The sequence below is a fragment of the Melozone crissalis genome, unplaced genomic scaffold, assembly GCF_028551555.1.
Source record: "Melozone crissalis strain CALT ecotype California unplaced genomic scaffold, PUWL_Pcris_2 ptg000041l_1, whole genome shotgun sequence".
NCBI lineage: Eukaryota > Metazoa > Chordata > Aves > Passeriformes > Passerellidae > Melozone > Melozone crissalis.
Window position 1 is genome coordinate 1,427,441 of NW_026535819.1, and position 14,741 is coordinate 1,442,181.

A 14,741-nucleotide genomic window follows, 5' to 3' on the forward strand; every position below is an offset into this window, starting at 1 on the left:
AGCTTGAAAAGTAATGCTCTTAGAAGTGAAAAATTCATCTCTGAATTCACAATGTCACCTTTTGTCATAACTGCTGCTGTGCTTAGCACATTTTTCACTTAGCTGTGCCCCAATGTGTTGCTCTTTGTTTGTGATATGAGAGTGATCTAGACCTGCTGTGTGATTTCAGGTTTCTGCACTGAAGAACAGATTGAAGAAAGTCTCTACAACCACTGGAGATGGTGTTGCAAGAGCATTTCTAAAAGCACAAGCAGCTTTCTTTGGGAGCTACAGAAACGCCCTGAAAATTGAACCTGTAAGTAGGCAATTAGTTGGAATAAAATGTAAATGTGCAGCTGTGGTGGAGAAAAAACCTAACAATTCAAAGTGTAGCATAACCAGCTCTTCCTAAGGTGGCTCTTTGGCTGACTAGTACTGAAAACAGTATTCAAGTCTCCAAAATGAAAGACATACAACAAGCATGATTCATCACACAGGGAAGACCCTTCACATGGAAATGTATGGGTCTTGCTTGGTTTTGAAACCAGTCGAATTAGTGGAGAGATGATAATAAAGAATAAATTAATGATCATAAGAGGTTAATGCAGAGCTGACCATTCCCTCCTCTGCAAAACCCATCTCTTCATTGTATTTTTGTGTTAAAAGGTGGTGTATTTGGCATTCTCCTGCTCTTTGAAGATTAATGAAAAGGTCTGGCCTGCAGACGTGTGATAAATTTAATTTTAACCATGATGTTAAATGGTTAATTGGCCTGGCCAAGAGTTGGACTATGGGTATAGTGTTTCTGGAGGATTTCATAGCTAAAGTCTCTCCAGTACTGTAGTTTGTCTTGTTATTTTTAAAACCAGGAGGAAAACACAGCTCAGCCTGACTTTTAAACAGCCCAGTTATTGCCATCAAACAAGAATCATTTCAACAGTTCATATTCAGGTTTCAAAAATTACTTTTCAAGTCAGCACAAGTCCTTCCACATCTTACTGGGGGAATCCGTGTGTGTGGAAAGAATAAATTGTATTGACTTGTGTGTGTGTCTGGGTGTAAGAACTGGGCTTTTAAAGCAGCTCAGGTGAAATCCTGGAGGTATTTAAAATGGGAACCGTATAAATGACAAAGATGGAAGAAGCGAGGCGCTCTGGCTGTGAGCCTCCTTTATCCCTGCTGGGGAGACACTGACTCCCCTCCATCCCTGCAGGCTTCCTTGTTCTCCAGTGCTCCTCCCTGTAGTTGCCAGGCAACTCTGGGAATATTGGTGTATGCTTTGCCTGGATGTGTGTGTGAGATTAACTAGTTAAGGGATTTATGAAGGAAAATAAAAATTTAAATGGCTGTTCTGGAAATACCATCTGGTATTTTGAAGGCTGAATGTTAAAGATGAACATTTGAAATGAGTTGACAGTGGCACACCCCTAGAAAGTGCAACTTTGAGGGACAGCTAACCTGAGGAAGTAGCAGAAATAGTTTAGTTTGCTTGTCATTCCATCAAAGAAAACTTATAAATATAGCTGCACAAATATGTCATAAAATTGACTTTAATAATCAGAAAGTGGAAAATTTCAGGGCTTTCTTTCCTAAGGCTTTTTGTAAATCAACAGTTTGATTTGTGATTATACCTTTCAGTATTAAGATTTAGATAAAGCAAATTTGCAGGTGTTTCATGTTCATGTATCACCTTCACATGGAGTAAGTACAGCGCATAAGTAATACCAAACATGAGGTGGTTCTTTGCATTTCATGTCCTATAACCCCAGAAACCTGAGTGTTCTTTAAAATCATCAATAATTAGAAAATACATTCAACGAAGTACATACAGAATACATTTTCCTCCTTTCATAGTTTCTGTCTCATAAGACAATTTAATTTCATAGACTGTCTCATTGGTATGAGCTGACTTTCTGGGATAAATGGTGTGAATCTATTTTTCATTATTCTGTGTAGGCCCAGAATGTGTCACTGAGCAGGCTCTACATTCCCATTATTGTACTTTAGGGTAGTTAGAGCTCTTATTCTGTTCAGAGGCTTTTACTTTAGAGATACAAGGTTGTGTAATGTACATATAAACAGAACACTGGCAGTGAGTTTCTGTTTCCATGAACTTTCTGAGGCCTTTGGTAACTAGAAATTGCATGAAAAAACATATCCAGGTATACAGTTGGCAAGCATAGTAATAATGGTAATATTTACTTGACAAAACAACTGCTGCAGTGCTGTTTCCTACAGTGTTTCCTGTAGCTGCACTAAGCCAGTTTTAAATGCGGAGGAGTATCTGCTGGGTGTGATGTGCTTACAGCCCACAAAGCTCTGGTGCTATCAGGTCCAGTCAAACTCAGCAGCAGCTGGGTGTGCACTGGGCTCTACTGAGGCAGATTATCCTGATGCATGTGCCTTAAATGTCTGCCAGTGACACCAGTGTGAGCATTTTGTTCACTTGAATGACCTTTCTCAAATTCCCAATGTTTTTGTTGTTTGCAGATGGAATGTTTTTATCTCTTCTAAATACTGAATTCACACTAGTAGGTCATGTTCAGCAGAACAATCTGTGTGAGTACGAGGTGTGTGTAAGGGTGGAACAATCCGTGAGTACGAGGTGTGTGTAAGGGTGCTTGGTAGGACTGAGCAGTTGGGGATGTTGGGAAGCCAGGCTCAGATTTTCGGGACGGGAGCCGTGGCCGTGCTCTTTCTTCTGCTGACACCTAGTGGTTCCAGGCGCTCCGGTCGGACTCTCGCAGTGTTGGTGAAGAACAGCCCCCACCTGTGGGTCGGGGTAAGCTCGGCCGGGCTGGCCCAGAGCAGCGGGGTGGGTGTGATCCAGCAGGATGTGGGGGCTGCCGGGCGGTGCTGCTGCTGCAGCCTCAGCCCTGTGGGGTTTGTCCCCATCTCGCGTGGGAGCTGCACTCCAGGCTCTGCTGGGACGTTCAGGCATCCCAAATGATGGAGTTCTGCCTGTTCTCTGGCACTGCAGTGCTTCTGACAGGGCTGGTACCTGTAGGAAAGCACTGGATTGCATCGTGTTACCGTGTTGTAAATACTCCTCCATGAGCTACACCTTTCACGTGGAGCTGGGAGCATGGCTACTGATACCTCCTTGCATTCAGTGGGAACTGCTGAGGATAAGTGACTCTCTGCAGTGAAGCATCAATTAATTCTCTTTGTCTTCATGGCTAACTATTTAGTTTTATTCAGGTTTATTTGCCTGAGCAACCATTAGTTGTAAACTGGATAATTTCTGGTTATTTGCATTGTTCTGAATTGATTTGGTTTACATTTAACCTAAATATTCCTTGGATGCATCCACTTAAGACTAAGCAGGAAATCAGAGTCAGAGTCAATGTGCCTTTGTATTTCCACGCTTTTTGTGTGCTTCCATTGCTGAAATTACTTTCTAATTTGTGAACTGCTGATCTTAATATGAAACTACTTATTGAAACTCACAGATGTTTTATATACTCCAGTTTTCACACTGCTTTAGCTGAACTACACTGGTGGAGGAATGTGTGTTATATGCACATTGCTGTCTAAGTTCTGTTGTCCTGTCAAAGCCTGATAATTTATATTTGGATTTTAAATGGAGAAGACAATGTACTACCAATTTTCATAATTCTAATTTTGATATGAATTTTCTCAAAATACGATGCAATTTGAGCAATGGTGGGGGAAGAAACCATTATGAATAGGAGGAAATAAGTTTTTTTCTTTTTCAACATAACAATTCAACTTAAGGAGATAATTAGTGCATTAATAATTTTACAGGAATCTCTGGAACAGACACAATAAATGCCTTCAACAGTTCCAGATTCATGAGATCACAGTCAGAAAAGCATATGATATTGGGTGCAGAGTAAAAAAGTAAATGCCAGATGAGTCAAAAAGGAAATTTTGTTGGAATGTGTGTGCAGTAATATAAAGCAAGTGCATGCTACGTACTGGTGCATAATTCATTTTGCAAAGGCTTTGTAGCATTCGGTGCTTTATCTACTATGAAGTATGATTGTTGCCATGGTGAATTATTTTTTTAAGTTATTCAGTGGAAGAGTAAATAGTCATTTCCAACTCCCAGTAATTGCCACATCCCAGTTCCTTCCTCTCCATGGCCATCTTCTGCCTAGCTTCTTTCCCTTGCATGTATATTTTAAAGGCACACACTGCATGCACAGTAGTACTTCCCTGTCACCAGAGCTGTCTCCACAGTTCAGACCTTTACGTGTTTGTCCATCTGTAGAAAACATGAAGGAGGATGATCCCCAATGTTTATATAACTTGTGCACAGACTTGTTCAAATGAACCCCAAGCTGTAGGGGAAACAGTGAGCAGAAGCTAGTTAAATAGAACTTTTTGTTTTACTTGCAGTTTTGTTGTGTTCTGTTTGAAGTCAGTGCTGATGTATAGCACCAGAAATTTTCTCCTACCCGTCTTTACTCTTTTCCTGTTCAAGTGGTTGAGCTCTCAAATCCATCCCTGTAGAGACAGTCTAGGAATGCCTAAATGACAGTAATTTCTAAGTGTCATCCTGGTGACTTTACTGACAGGAGTAAACAACGAGAATGGCACTGACAGTGTGTAAAATCTGATTTTTTTGTGATAAAAATGGACATAAATTGAGTTTCTGTATATCCTGGAACTGAAATTTAAGGCTTTTTTCTTCCTACTCTGAAGATTCTGTGTTTTGTGACATTTTAAAGACCCAAGGTTTCAGCAACCTCCCTTAGAAGCCACCTGTAACTATTGCTATGTTTTACCATCTATGGGAAGTGCTGAATTCACAGTCACTGACTGGAAAAGATTTAGTGGGAAAACACAGTTTTGTTTGTTTTCTGTGTGATGTTTGTTTTCATTTCAATTCTGTTGCTGTTCCTCTCAAAGCCTTACTGTTGCTATAGACAAATTTCTGCTTTTGCTGTTTTAAACCTTAAAAATGGCTCTTTTTCTAACAAACAGTTACTGTTCTTCAAAATGGCATTTATTATTCTACATCTAAGTCTGTTGAGATATACATATGTTAATGAACCTGAAAAGACATTTTCTTTAATCTCTTCCAGCAGTCTGGTATGTAGTAAATAGAATTGTTTTGTAATTTCCAAACTGTTATAAGATCCTCTGTTATCTAATTCCGTATGCCACGCTACAGGGAGGGGGAACCCAGGATTCTGAGGGGAAGGTAATACAAAGTGATATTTGAGAAAGTTAACATCACCCTCTGCTGACTGTGGTGTTTCTGCCCAGAAAGGTGCATGCAGACCTCCCTGTCCATCATACATGTTAAGTAAAACTCCAGCAAAACTCAAATCAAAGCAAAAATAGCAAACACACCCCCCCTAAAATCCATCATGGGAATGATTTTGGTGTAGGAAGTTTGCCCACAGGGATGGGGTGCTCTGCATCTCACTATGCAGTAATAGCAGAAATGTGAATTTCCTTTGAGTGTGCAGAATGATGATGTGCATAGGTCTGCTTTGAGATTATTAATGTTTACCTGCTTCATGCTGATGCTTCGGGGTTTGTGGTCACTTAGTCTGTGGAACCATGGAGCAGTCTGAGAACCGTCTTTGGCTGTGTTGTCTGAGTAACTTTGCAGCCCCCATGCAAGCTGTGCGTTCAGCCGTCAGCCTGGATCAGGTCACTCTGCCTCTTCTGTGCTGCTGCAGAAATAAAAGGAGCTTTGTTCCAAAGCCTCTCGATCTCCCTGTTCCAGGGCAGGCTGTGCAGCGAGCGGCAGTCTGTGCTCTGGCAGCTTTGCTGTGCGAGGATTTGGATATTCGCTTGCTTGCCTGTGCCTCTCACACCTGATTCTGGCTTTGTGCTATTTGATGCGCTTGTTTTTGCTTCTTCTCAATTTGTTTCAAGCCTTTGGTTGTTTGTTTTAGGCTGGCTCTTGCCTGTGTTTTCACTGTGTTGTCTCCTGATAATTCAGTTCTAATTGTGAGTGCACAGCCTCGTGCAAATGCCTCCGTGCAGGAGAACTTGGAGATATTTCCTGAACTAATAAAGCGCAGGGGACTTGGAGGGGAACAAGGAGGCACATAAACAAACACCAAGCAGAAAATAACATCACCCTTGAATTCAGCTTCTGTGTGAGGCACTCAGTGACTGTGTGTTTTTTTAAATGAGCTGTATCTGGTATTAGGGGGAAAAAACCACCAACACACAGAAACCCATGAAAAAGCCCACGCCAAGGACCTTTTAGGCAGGTGGCAAGGAGTGAACATTCTCAGCAGTGTGAGCAGCTGTACAGCTGAAGAGAAGGTATCACTTCCATTGACAGAAGATGGTGGAAAAGATTTTGGTATTTGGATTTGTGAAGTAGCCTTCAGTGGCAGATAAAATTGATGAAATTATGATAAAAAATAAAATATTTAATTGGGTTAGAAACAGAATAGAGAAGCCACGCCACTCTGGGCTTTCACGGTGTATGTTGTGTATGAATGGGAGTGTGCAATTTGTCCTGGTGTGGTACCAAGGGGGTCAGGGGAGAGGCAGTAAATCCCATTAGTTGTAAGGATTTGAATAGCTGGGTGAGAGCTCGTACAGTGGCACCTGGAATGCAGTGGGGCTGGAGGCAGAAGGAGCCATTTGCTCCTGAGCCAGGGCTGACAGTGGAGTGTGGGAGATTCTGACACTGCCCTGGGGCTCAGGGAACCTCGTGTGTGCCCTGGGAAACACTGAGGGGACCAAGGCCCCTTTCTGCTTTGGCTCTTGCATGCCCTCAGAGAGCTGGGCAACTGCTCTTCACATGGAGCGTTGATTCTGCTCTGGGAAGGCATTAGTGACAGACAAATTCTGGCTCGTGGCCGAAATGCTGTATAGGCAAAACTTAGTCTCACATTGAGGACCCCTTTTTTTTCTTCCTTATTCTGTTTTGGGGAACACAAAAATGTAAACTCTGCAGAGGGCTGGTAAGTACGTTGTTCTTTAAAACACACGCTACTTCAGTCTGGTAAAACATCAAATGAAAACATTCTGTCCTTTCTTATCTTTTTCTAATTTAATTCATTGTTTTCTGAGACTTTCATTCAGTGAGTAGCAGCTCTGGCAATGACAGATATTCTATTGTGACTGAAATATGCATTTTGTAAGTCATAACTTTACTTGGTATTTAAATAAACTGTGTATGTACAGCGTGCAAGATTTATGCAGAGCACAGCTGGAGGTATTCTGCTCAGAATTCCTATGGTATAAAATGTCTCTTTCAAGTTTGAAAATGTGTTGTGAAGTAGATACCATTATGATAATTGGAAGTTCAGCTTCTCTGTCTTGCTCTATTATTTTTTTGAATACAATTAACACATCACACACATTTCACCTGGTCTCTCCTCATTTACCTCTGACACTTCCTTGATATTTATTTAGACACATGTGGTGTCTTTGCTTTGAACTCAATAGTTGGTATATTCACTAGGTTTTTTTTTTTTTAATAAACATTTTTCTCATTTAGAAATACACAATTAGTTTGCACTGTTAGAGAAAGGTATACATATTGATGTCAATTTAAATCTTTTACTTATTTGTTGGATGATCAGGACATGAATTGTATAAAGATTGTAGAGAAAACTGTGATTACTCTCAAATCAAAATACCTGCTGTGAAGTTGCAGAAGCAACTCATTTATTATAGTTCTCATGAGAAAACAGTACAGAGCAGGTATGCACAAAGCTGTCTAGAGAAGAAATTAAAAAATATATGTGAATAATACTTTTAAGTTAGAATTGCTATATTTTCTTTCAGGTAGCATAAAGGTGAAGCACAAATATCAGTGTTTAGTTTGAAATAAACTTTATTCTTCCAGAGTCAGTAGCAATGCTTTTGTTTCTGATGACAAAACAAAGACTTAAGTTTTGGTTTTAAAATATAATAGAATTCTTGAACTGGAATTAATAACGTACTGTTGGCATAGTTTTTAACTAAAATAATGTATGTGGTGTGCTGTGTTATGTGATATGTATAAAACTGTCAGCAACATAACACCAGTGGCCTCCAGAAGACAATTACAAATTATATCAGGTTTGTAATTTTGAAGGGGGAAAAAAAGGAATCTGACTCATCACATTTCAGCGATCCAGGAGAAAATAATATGAAAATATCATTAGATGTATTTCATTTGTGGAAATTATGCTTGGAGTTTTCTTTATTTCTTCTTTTTTAAATTTCATTTTGGTTTTAGGAACACTTCTAGTGCTTGGAATTTTAATAAGGAATAAGTCCAAAATCCATCCTAAGCTTGATCTTCACAATAACACAGGACATTTTTCTGGATTATTTAAAAAATTTTGGCTGCACTTTGGAGCAAACTGGGGCTGTGATTTTGCAGAGTTCCTGTTCACTGTCCCTTCCTTTGATAGCTGTTTCCGTGGGATTTTCAGTAACTGTATTACTGGAGATGCCTGAGATTTGTAAATTAGTTTATTACAGGGAAAAGGTATCATCTATCAACTAAGAATTCATTTGCTTTGTCTTAAAATTGAAGTGATCAACTAAGCTTTTCAGGTCGAAGGCTTCTGTATGAAAGCTGCGAGGATCCTCCCCACAGGGAGTGTTTGGTTGGCCTGGTCCGGGCAGTCGGGGCCTGGCTCAGCCCTGGCGGTGCCTCTGCTGCGAGCCCGGTGCAGAGCCCGTGGGACAGGCAGTGCACAGCACATCCACGCCCAGCAGTGCTCAGGGAAATCAGGGGCTGCTTTAAGGGACCTTGCACTTGGACTTCAGTTTTCAAAATGCACATTTCAAATTATCTCTAGAAAATACTCCTTGGAAGAGTATATCTATAGATAATTTTTTTCTAATTTTTTTTAAAAAATGAAATAATTCTGTAGTAAAATATTTCAAGTCCTGGCTAAGCTGTAAAGCTTAGGGCTGATAAACAAAGCATCTGAAGCCAAATGGCCCCTCAGCTAACCCCAATTAAAATAAAGATTTCATTGCGCTCTGTCCTGACAGAGAGGGAACATATTGTTGCCTTTAAGGGAGTTTGGTTTAGTTAATGAAAGAATTTATTTCATTTTTTCAAATACAGAACCTAATTAAATAAGTTTCAACTTGACTTGTAGTTGAGGACATTTTAACTCCTTAAAGGTTACTCTTGTGTCCAAGTATAGCTGTCTTTTGAAGAATTCCTGATGCGGTATTTAGCTTAGTGATTTATATAATAAGAAATTTTATAGTGGAGCTCATGTAACTGTTTGCCTGTTCAGTGTATATCATAAATACATGTTGTTGATTCCTAAAGTGGTAAAGTTGTTATCGACATTACATTATTTTGATGTATTACATTAATTTGGAATCAAGTGTTACTCAGAGCTAGCAGCTAATACAGGATTCTTGGAAGTACCGTGGAAATGAAGGTGCCAAGAGTTTGTTTTGAGTGCCTTTTAAAAGCTGTAGATTATATATGTACTTTGTTTATTCCTGGTGCTCAGTGAAAAGAAAAATATGTGAAAGAATTATTTAGGTGAAGCTCTCCAAGCAGTAGTTAAAGTCTGTATGTCCAGAACATTTTTTCTTAGAGAGGATTAATGGTGAAAATGAAAGCAATTTGTGAGGATTATATGTGTGATTAGTTTGCCTTTCCTTAGGATCTGTCTGTACTTGTATGGATAAAGCTCATGCCCCTATTTGGCAACCAATGATTTATTACATATTCTCAACATAGTCTCAAGAATATACAAAAAATAAAAAATATCTCTATCTAAAATTGCTTTCTTATTACACATGAGAATATTTTACTTGAAAGCAGTCAAGAATGGGAATGCTGTTGCTTACCTGAATTTCCTGCCTACAACTGGAGGCGTGTTGAATGGTTGCTGTGTGGCTGGCAGTAAAACCAGAGGAGGTCCAGGCTGTGCTGAGGGACAGGGATGGTGCTGCTCGGCTCTGCTGTTTGCCCTTGGTCACAGGAGTACTTGGAATTAACAGCACCTAACCAGCATTTACACAAAGGGAGGGGGCATGTAAATTATTTGTTACTGAAACTGAGGCTAACCAAAGGAGTTCATGCTTAAAGGAACTTTTTTAGTTGTAACAAGTATGTCAATATTTTCCCCAAATGTATCTCTCGAACTCTAAACATGTTTTCTTCTGGAGCGGTGGCGTAGGGAGGACTGCTTGATTTAAGAACATCCATATGTGCCCCCTCATTTGGGGATTTGAAGCTAATGTTGGACTGTGTGTTCTCTTCCAAATGTCACTCACTCACGTGCCCTCCTTTATATGTTCAATGAATTGCAGTTCGGCTCTCTTACAGTGAGTTTTCAGGGTGAGCAGCGAAGCTGTCTCCAGTAAAGGACCATTGATTTCCCTGAGTCAGGGTCATTCCCAAAGCTCTCGACAGTTTCTGCTTCAGGTCTGTGGGATTGTTGCCTTCAACTATGGAGGTAAATGATACAAAAAGAATTCCTGCCTCTGAGAGGAAATTAATAGGTTTTTTTATGGATAAGTAGCAAAATATTAAATTGTTTAGGAGGGGCTTGCAGGGGCTTTTTAGTTGAAAAAGAGTGTTCTTCAATGTGGGTGTGAACATGAATGAAATTAAGGGTTAGGTGGTACTGGAGTCCTAAAAATCTCTGAGGTAGCTGAAATGCAGCGCTGTTCTTTTCTCTTCTGTGAATTTCTGTAGATCATTATAATTACGTTGTGTTTCAGAAATCTCAATAGTTGCCAAATGTAACCAAAAATAAAGCATCACATCCAGCTGGAGTTCCAGATATCCTCACTCTGCCCTAAAGCCATGTTTCCAGCCATTATCTTGTCATAGCTTATTGGGCTCAATTTTAATTAAATGTTAATAGCAATTTTGCAGTCAGAACTGACATGAAAGTTTTCCAAAGATTATTATACCCACAGGATATCTTTATTATGTGTTTTTCTTGATTTTTTTTTAATCTTGTCCAAGCCCTGTTCTTTGGAAAAGTCTTTGGTGATGGAGAACATGAAACAGAAAATGATGCAATGTCTTGACTGACAAAGATCAGTTTACAAGGGCTCATCAACTTAATTTTGTATTCTTCAAGAACATCAAAAACTTACATGTTTGATAAGGGTCTTGGGGTTTATTTGATTTTCCTTAGTGTGGTGTATACACTGAGTGTTCTACATTTAGGTTTCAACATACAGATGCTTGAAACTTTAAATACAAAAAGGGCTTTTGCAATGGTGCAACCTGTAGTTCCTGTGTCTCTGCCTTTAAGGATGTTGTGTTCACAAATGGTAGGCACAGCTTATACTGTTGGATCTTGGATCACTGGTTCTTATTGCTGTATAGGAAGCCCTGCAGTATTAATTGGTTGTCAAATCCCTGAGAAATAACAGATTAATGTGCTTGATCACAGTGCCCTGTTTAGAAGCTGCAGTTTGCCCCCATCCCCAGCCTCTCCATGTAACACAATTACAGATGTGCATCCAGGACATTTAGTGGATTGCATTTTCATTAATACAATTTGAGCAGACAATACCAAGTTGCTGTCGGGCCGTGCTGACAGCTAATTACTGAAATGAAGGGTGTGCATGGCTAAGGAACAGTGGAGCATGTCTCAGGAATAGGAAAGCAGCACAGAAATAGTGCCACATCTTGGAATCAGTCCTCTGGACAGTTTGCTGTCTCTGCAGACCAGCTTTGTCTCATATCTGATCATGGTGGGAGTTAGACTTCAGGGAAACAAAGGTTGTTACTGTTGATGAAAATGCAATGTAGTTCTGGTTTGCCCTTCCCTCTGGTTAATTCAGACACTTGTACGTACCTGCCCCTCTGCTGACCACACTTACCTCTTGCTTACAGACATCACTGCATGTTTTCCCCATAGAATGTCCAGTCTGCTTGTATGAATACCAGGGATACTGTCAGTCGATTTTGTAGCATTATTTATGGGGAAGGCTCTCACTGACAGTTTGAAGAAGGAAGATGAGGAGAGACTCCTCATTGTTTCTTCCAGTGTAAGAAACCTCCGGCAGTGGAGTGGGGTTTGTAACAGCAAAGGTTTAAAAGAAACAAGTAGTGTTCGATGTAGGATAGGCAATAATCCTGCCAAGCACTTATCAAGTGATACTGAGGAAGCTTGTATTGGTTTGGGGCAAATTGGAGAGGTACTTGGGAGAAGCCTTGGTTCAGATTGGTTTGATATGCAAACACCCCCTTCACCAAGTGCTTCTGGGCCTGTCCAAAAACTCCTTGGGTGTTGTTCTAGAGCAGGGAAGCTGAAGCACAGATGTTCACTACTGGGCAAGGTGCTTAGCTCAGAATATTTGTAAAAACTTCTGTTGCCTAATGGGATTTGATCCTTACAGTATATCTGCAGAATTATTAAATATAATGGGATGCTGGCTACAAAGCAGTTTTATCACCCAATTCATTCATCTGACATCTGTATTGGCAGACAGGGTGCTAGTTGTCGTTGGAGATATTTTTTCTGTTATGCTCAGAGAACTCAGATTGCCAGTGTGGTTTATCCATATCCTGATGGTAACGAGAGCCAGTGGCACTTCTGAGCAACTTACGTTATTTAGTCTGTGCACCTCCAGGTCCACAGGTAACATGGACATAACCAATAATCTATTTCTCATTGAAATGGAATTGAATATTAAAAAACTTTTATTCAAATCTGCTGCTTAGTTGGAGGAAAAAAGGTATCAGTAGCAGGTTGCCAGTAAAGGGTCTGTTCTGCCTGATGAACTCAAAAATTCATGTTGAGGTGCTGCAATATTATGCTGGTTTTGCAATTCATTTTATGAAACAAGTTCTAGATTGAGCTCTGCTTACAAGTATTCTCTCTCCATGGAAATTGTGTCCTTTTTCTCATTTCAAATTAGGTTAGTACAATGAAATCTTTATTTAACATATTTATGAACAAGGCATTCATCCCTGTGGTATTGTAACTACCCTCAGTACTCTATGCAAAGAAATTACACAGAGAACTCACCTTCAGGAGATTATATGTGGTCACTCTTTTTCAAGCATTATTGCTTGAATAATTACAATTACATCTTTGTTATTCTTACGTGTTGCTCTGTCAGCCTTTATTTTGTGCCCTTCCTTTCCAGAAGTTGTCGATGGCATTGATTTTTTTGGTTTTTTTAAATTCTGAAATATATCACATTAAAGGCCTCATGCCAAGTCTGAATCTCATTGGATATTCATTGTTAGAAAATTGATGAGTGAAGAAAGGATATCAACTGTGCTGTCTGGCACATAGAGGGTTAAGGGAATTTTTGGTCTCACCAAAAAGTATTTGGTCAGGTACTCAGGTGCTGGAAATTTTCTTAGCAACATCAGTCACCTAGGAACATGATCATCTGCTGTTCTGGGGTAGAGATTACAGAGCTTAATGATTAGCTTGTATAAGCTGCAGCTGATGCCAGACTCTACCCCCTTTACACCTAATTAGCCTCATTAATGAGCTCTTCTGCTCTCCACAGAGAGGGCTTCCTCCTCAGAATAGGAGGTAAAAAATACTTCACCCAGGTAGATGTGCTGAAACCTTTAATTATTGCCCACACCTGCAAAGCGTTGTGTGTCTGACAGCAATATCGCTTACCCAAAACTGCTTATTTACAGTGACCACAGCACCACGCTTTAACTCTTTAGCACCAGCAGAACTGCTTGGAACCTTTGCCAGTATTTATAGAGGGTGGAAGGATAGGCAGTTGCAAATTTAATGCCTAATCAAGTTGGATGTGATTTGGGAGGGAAGCAGTTTGTATGTGACGAAAATGTTTTTAAAAGTTTCTGAGTATTTTGCTGCATCCTAAAAAATGAGCTGAAATTGCCTCTACATGTCAAACACAGCAATAGCCGGACTAAGAGCACCGTTAGGTGATGAGCAACTTCTGTGTTTGAAGCAATGTAATTTAGTACTGCTAAAATAGAAACATGGAAAAACACACTTGTAGTGATCAATGGAGCAGGCAGTAACTGTGCTAATGAAGTGTTCAGGGTGATTCTGAGCCATAGCAATTCCTGGTCAATACCTAGTGGAGACTTGGGGAAATTTAGACCGCTGAACATTGTTGGTTATTAGCGGTGCTGCTGAGGCAGCTCCGGAAGGTTTTGTGTGTGTGTGTTTGGGTACCAGTGTTGTACCCGTGTCCACAGTCAGCCTTGGCTGTTCCTTAGGAACTCTTTCCTCAACAGCCAGCATTCCTGAAGCTTCTGCAGGCAGTGCCTGCTGTGAGCATTCCCAGCAGCCATGGTGCAGCTTCTCTCTGGCACTGGCAAGAATTGGCTTCGGGTTAGTTCGCTGGAGTACCCTGCCTTGTGGAATATGAATATTGGGCTGCAGGATTCTCCGGGCTGCAGGCAGCTGCACTCACAAGCTGGGCATCTTTCTGAGGCAGTTGAGGCAAGAAAAAAATGTTTTCCTGGAAAATTCATCATCTAAAATGTGTAGAAGATGATGTGCCTCCTGCAAGGCATGGGAAGTGCCTGTGTGAATGAATGGGCTTTCCAGCCAAAGTGATGAGTTTTCATGGATTTTAGTCAACTCTCTTTCCCTTGAAGATACTCTTAGCAGGCTGCTGAGCTAATGTGAACGGAAGCCCTTGAGTTGAAAAAGGAATTTGGAACAAAAAATATGTATTCACGTAACTGAAAATTATTAACAGAAAATAGGGCCTCCAAGCTGTGAGGTCACCACAATAAGAGACGTCATTATTAACAGTTCTTTTGTTGTTATTAAAAATTCTTTTGCATGTGTAGGGGAACGTTTGTTTTACTTTATTAATAATTAAAACAGCATCCAGCTTCCCCAGCCAAGATGGAATCATGCACT

At 40.2% G+C, this 14,741-nt stretch overlaps 1 protein-coding gene across 2 annotated transcripts in view; it reads left to right on the plus strand.

The window, feature by feature from the left end:
* The window catches only part of DENND1A (DENN domain containing 1A), a 148,705-nt gene that overhangs the window by 94,575 nt on the left and 39,389 nt on the right, over positions 1 to 14,741 (plus strand). For both annotated transcript variants that reach the window (XM_054283892.1, XM_054283893.1), the window contains exon 13: positions 170 to 295. In XM_054283892.1, the coding sequence (XP_054139867.1) occupies positions 170 to 295 (126 nt within the window). The remainder of the gene's footprint in view (positions 1 to 169; positions 296 to 14,741) is intronic.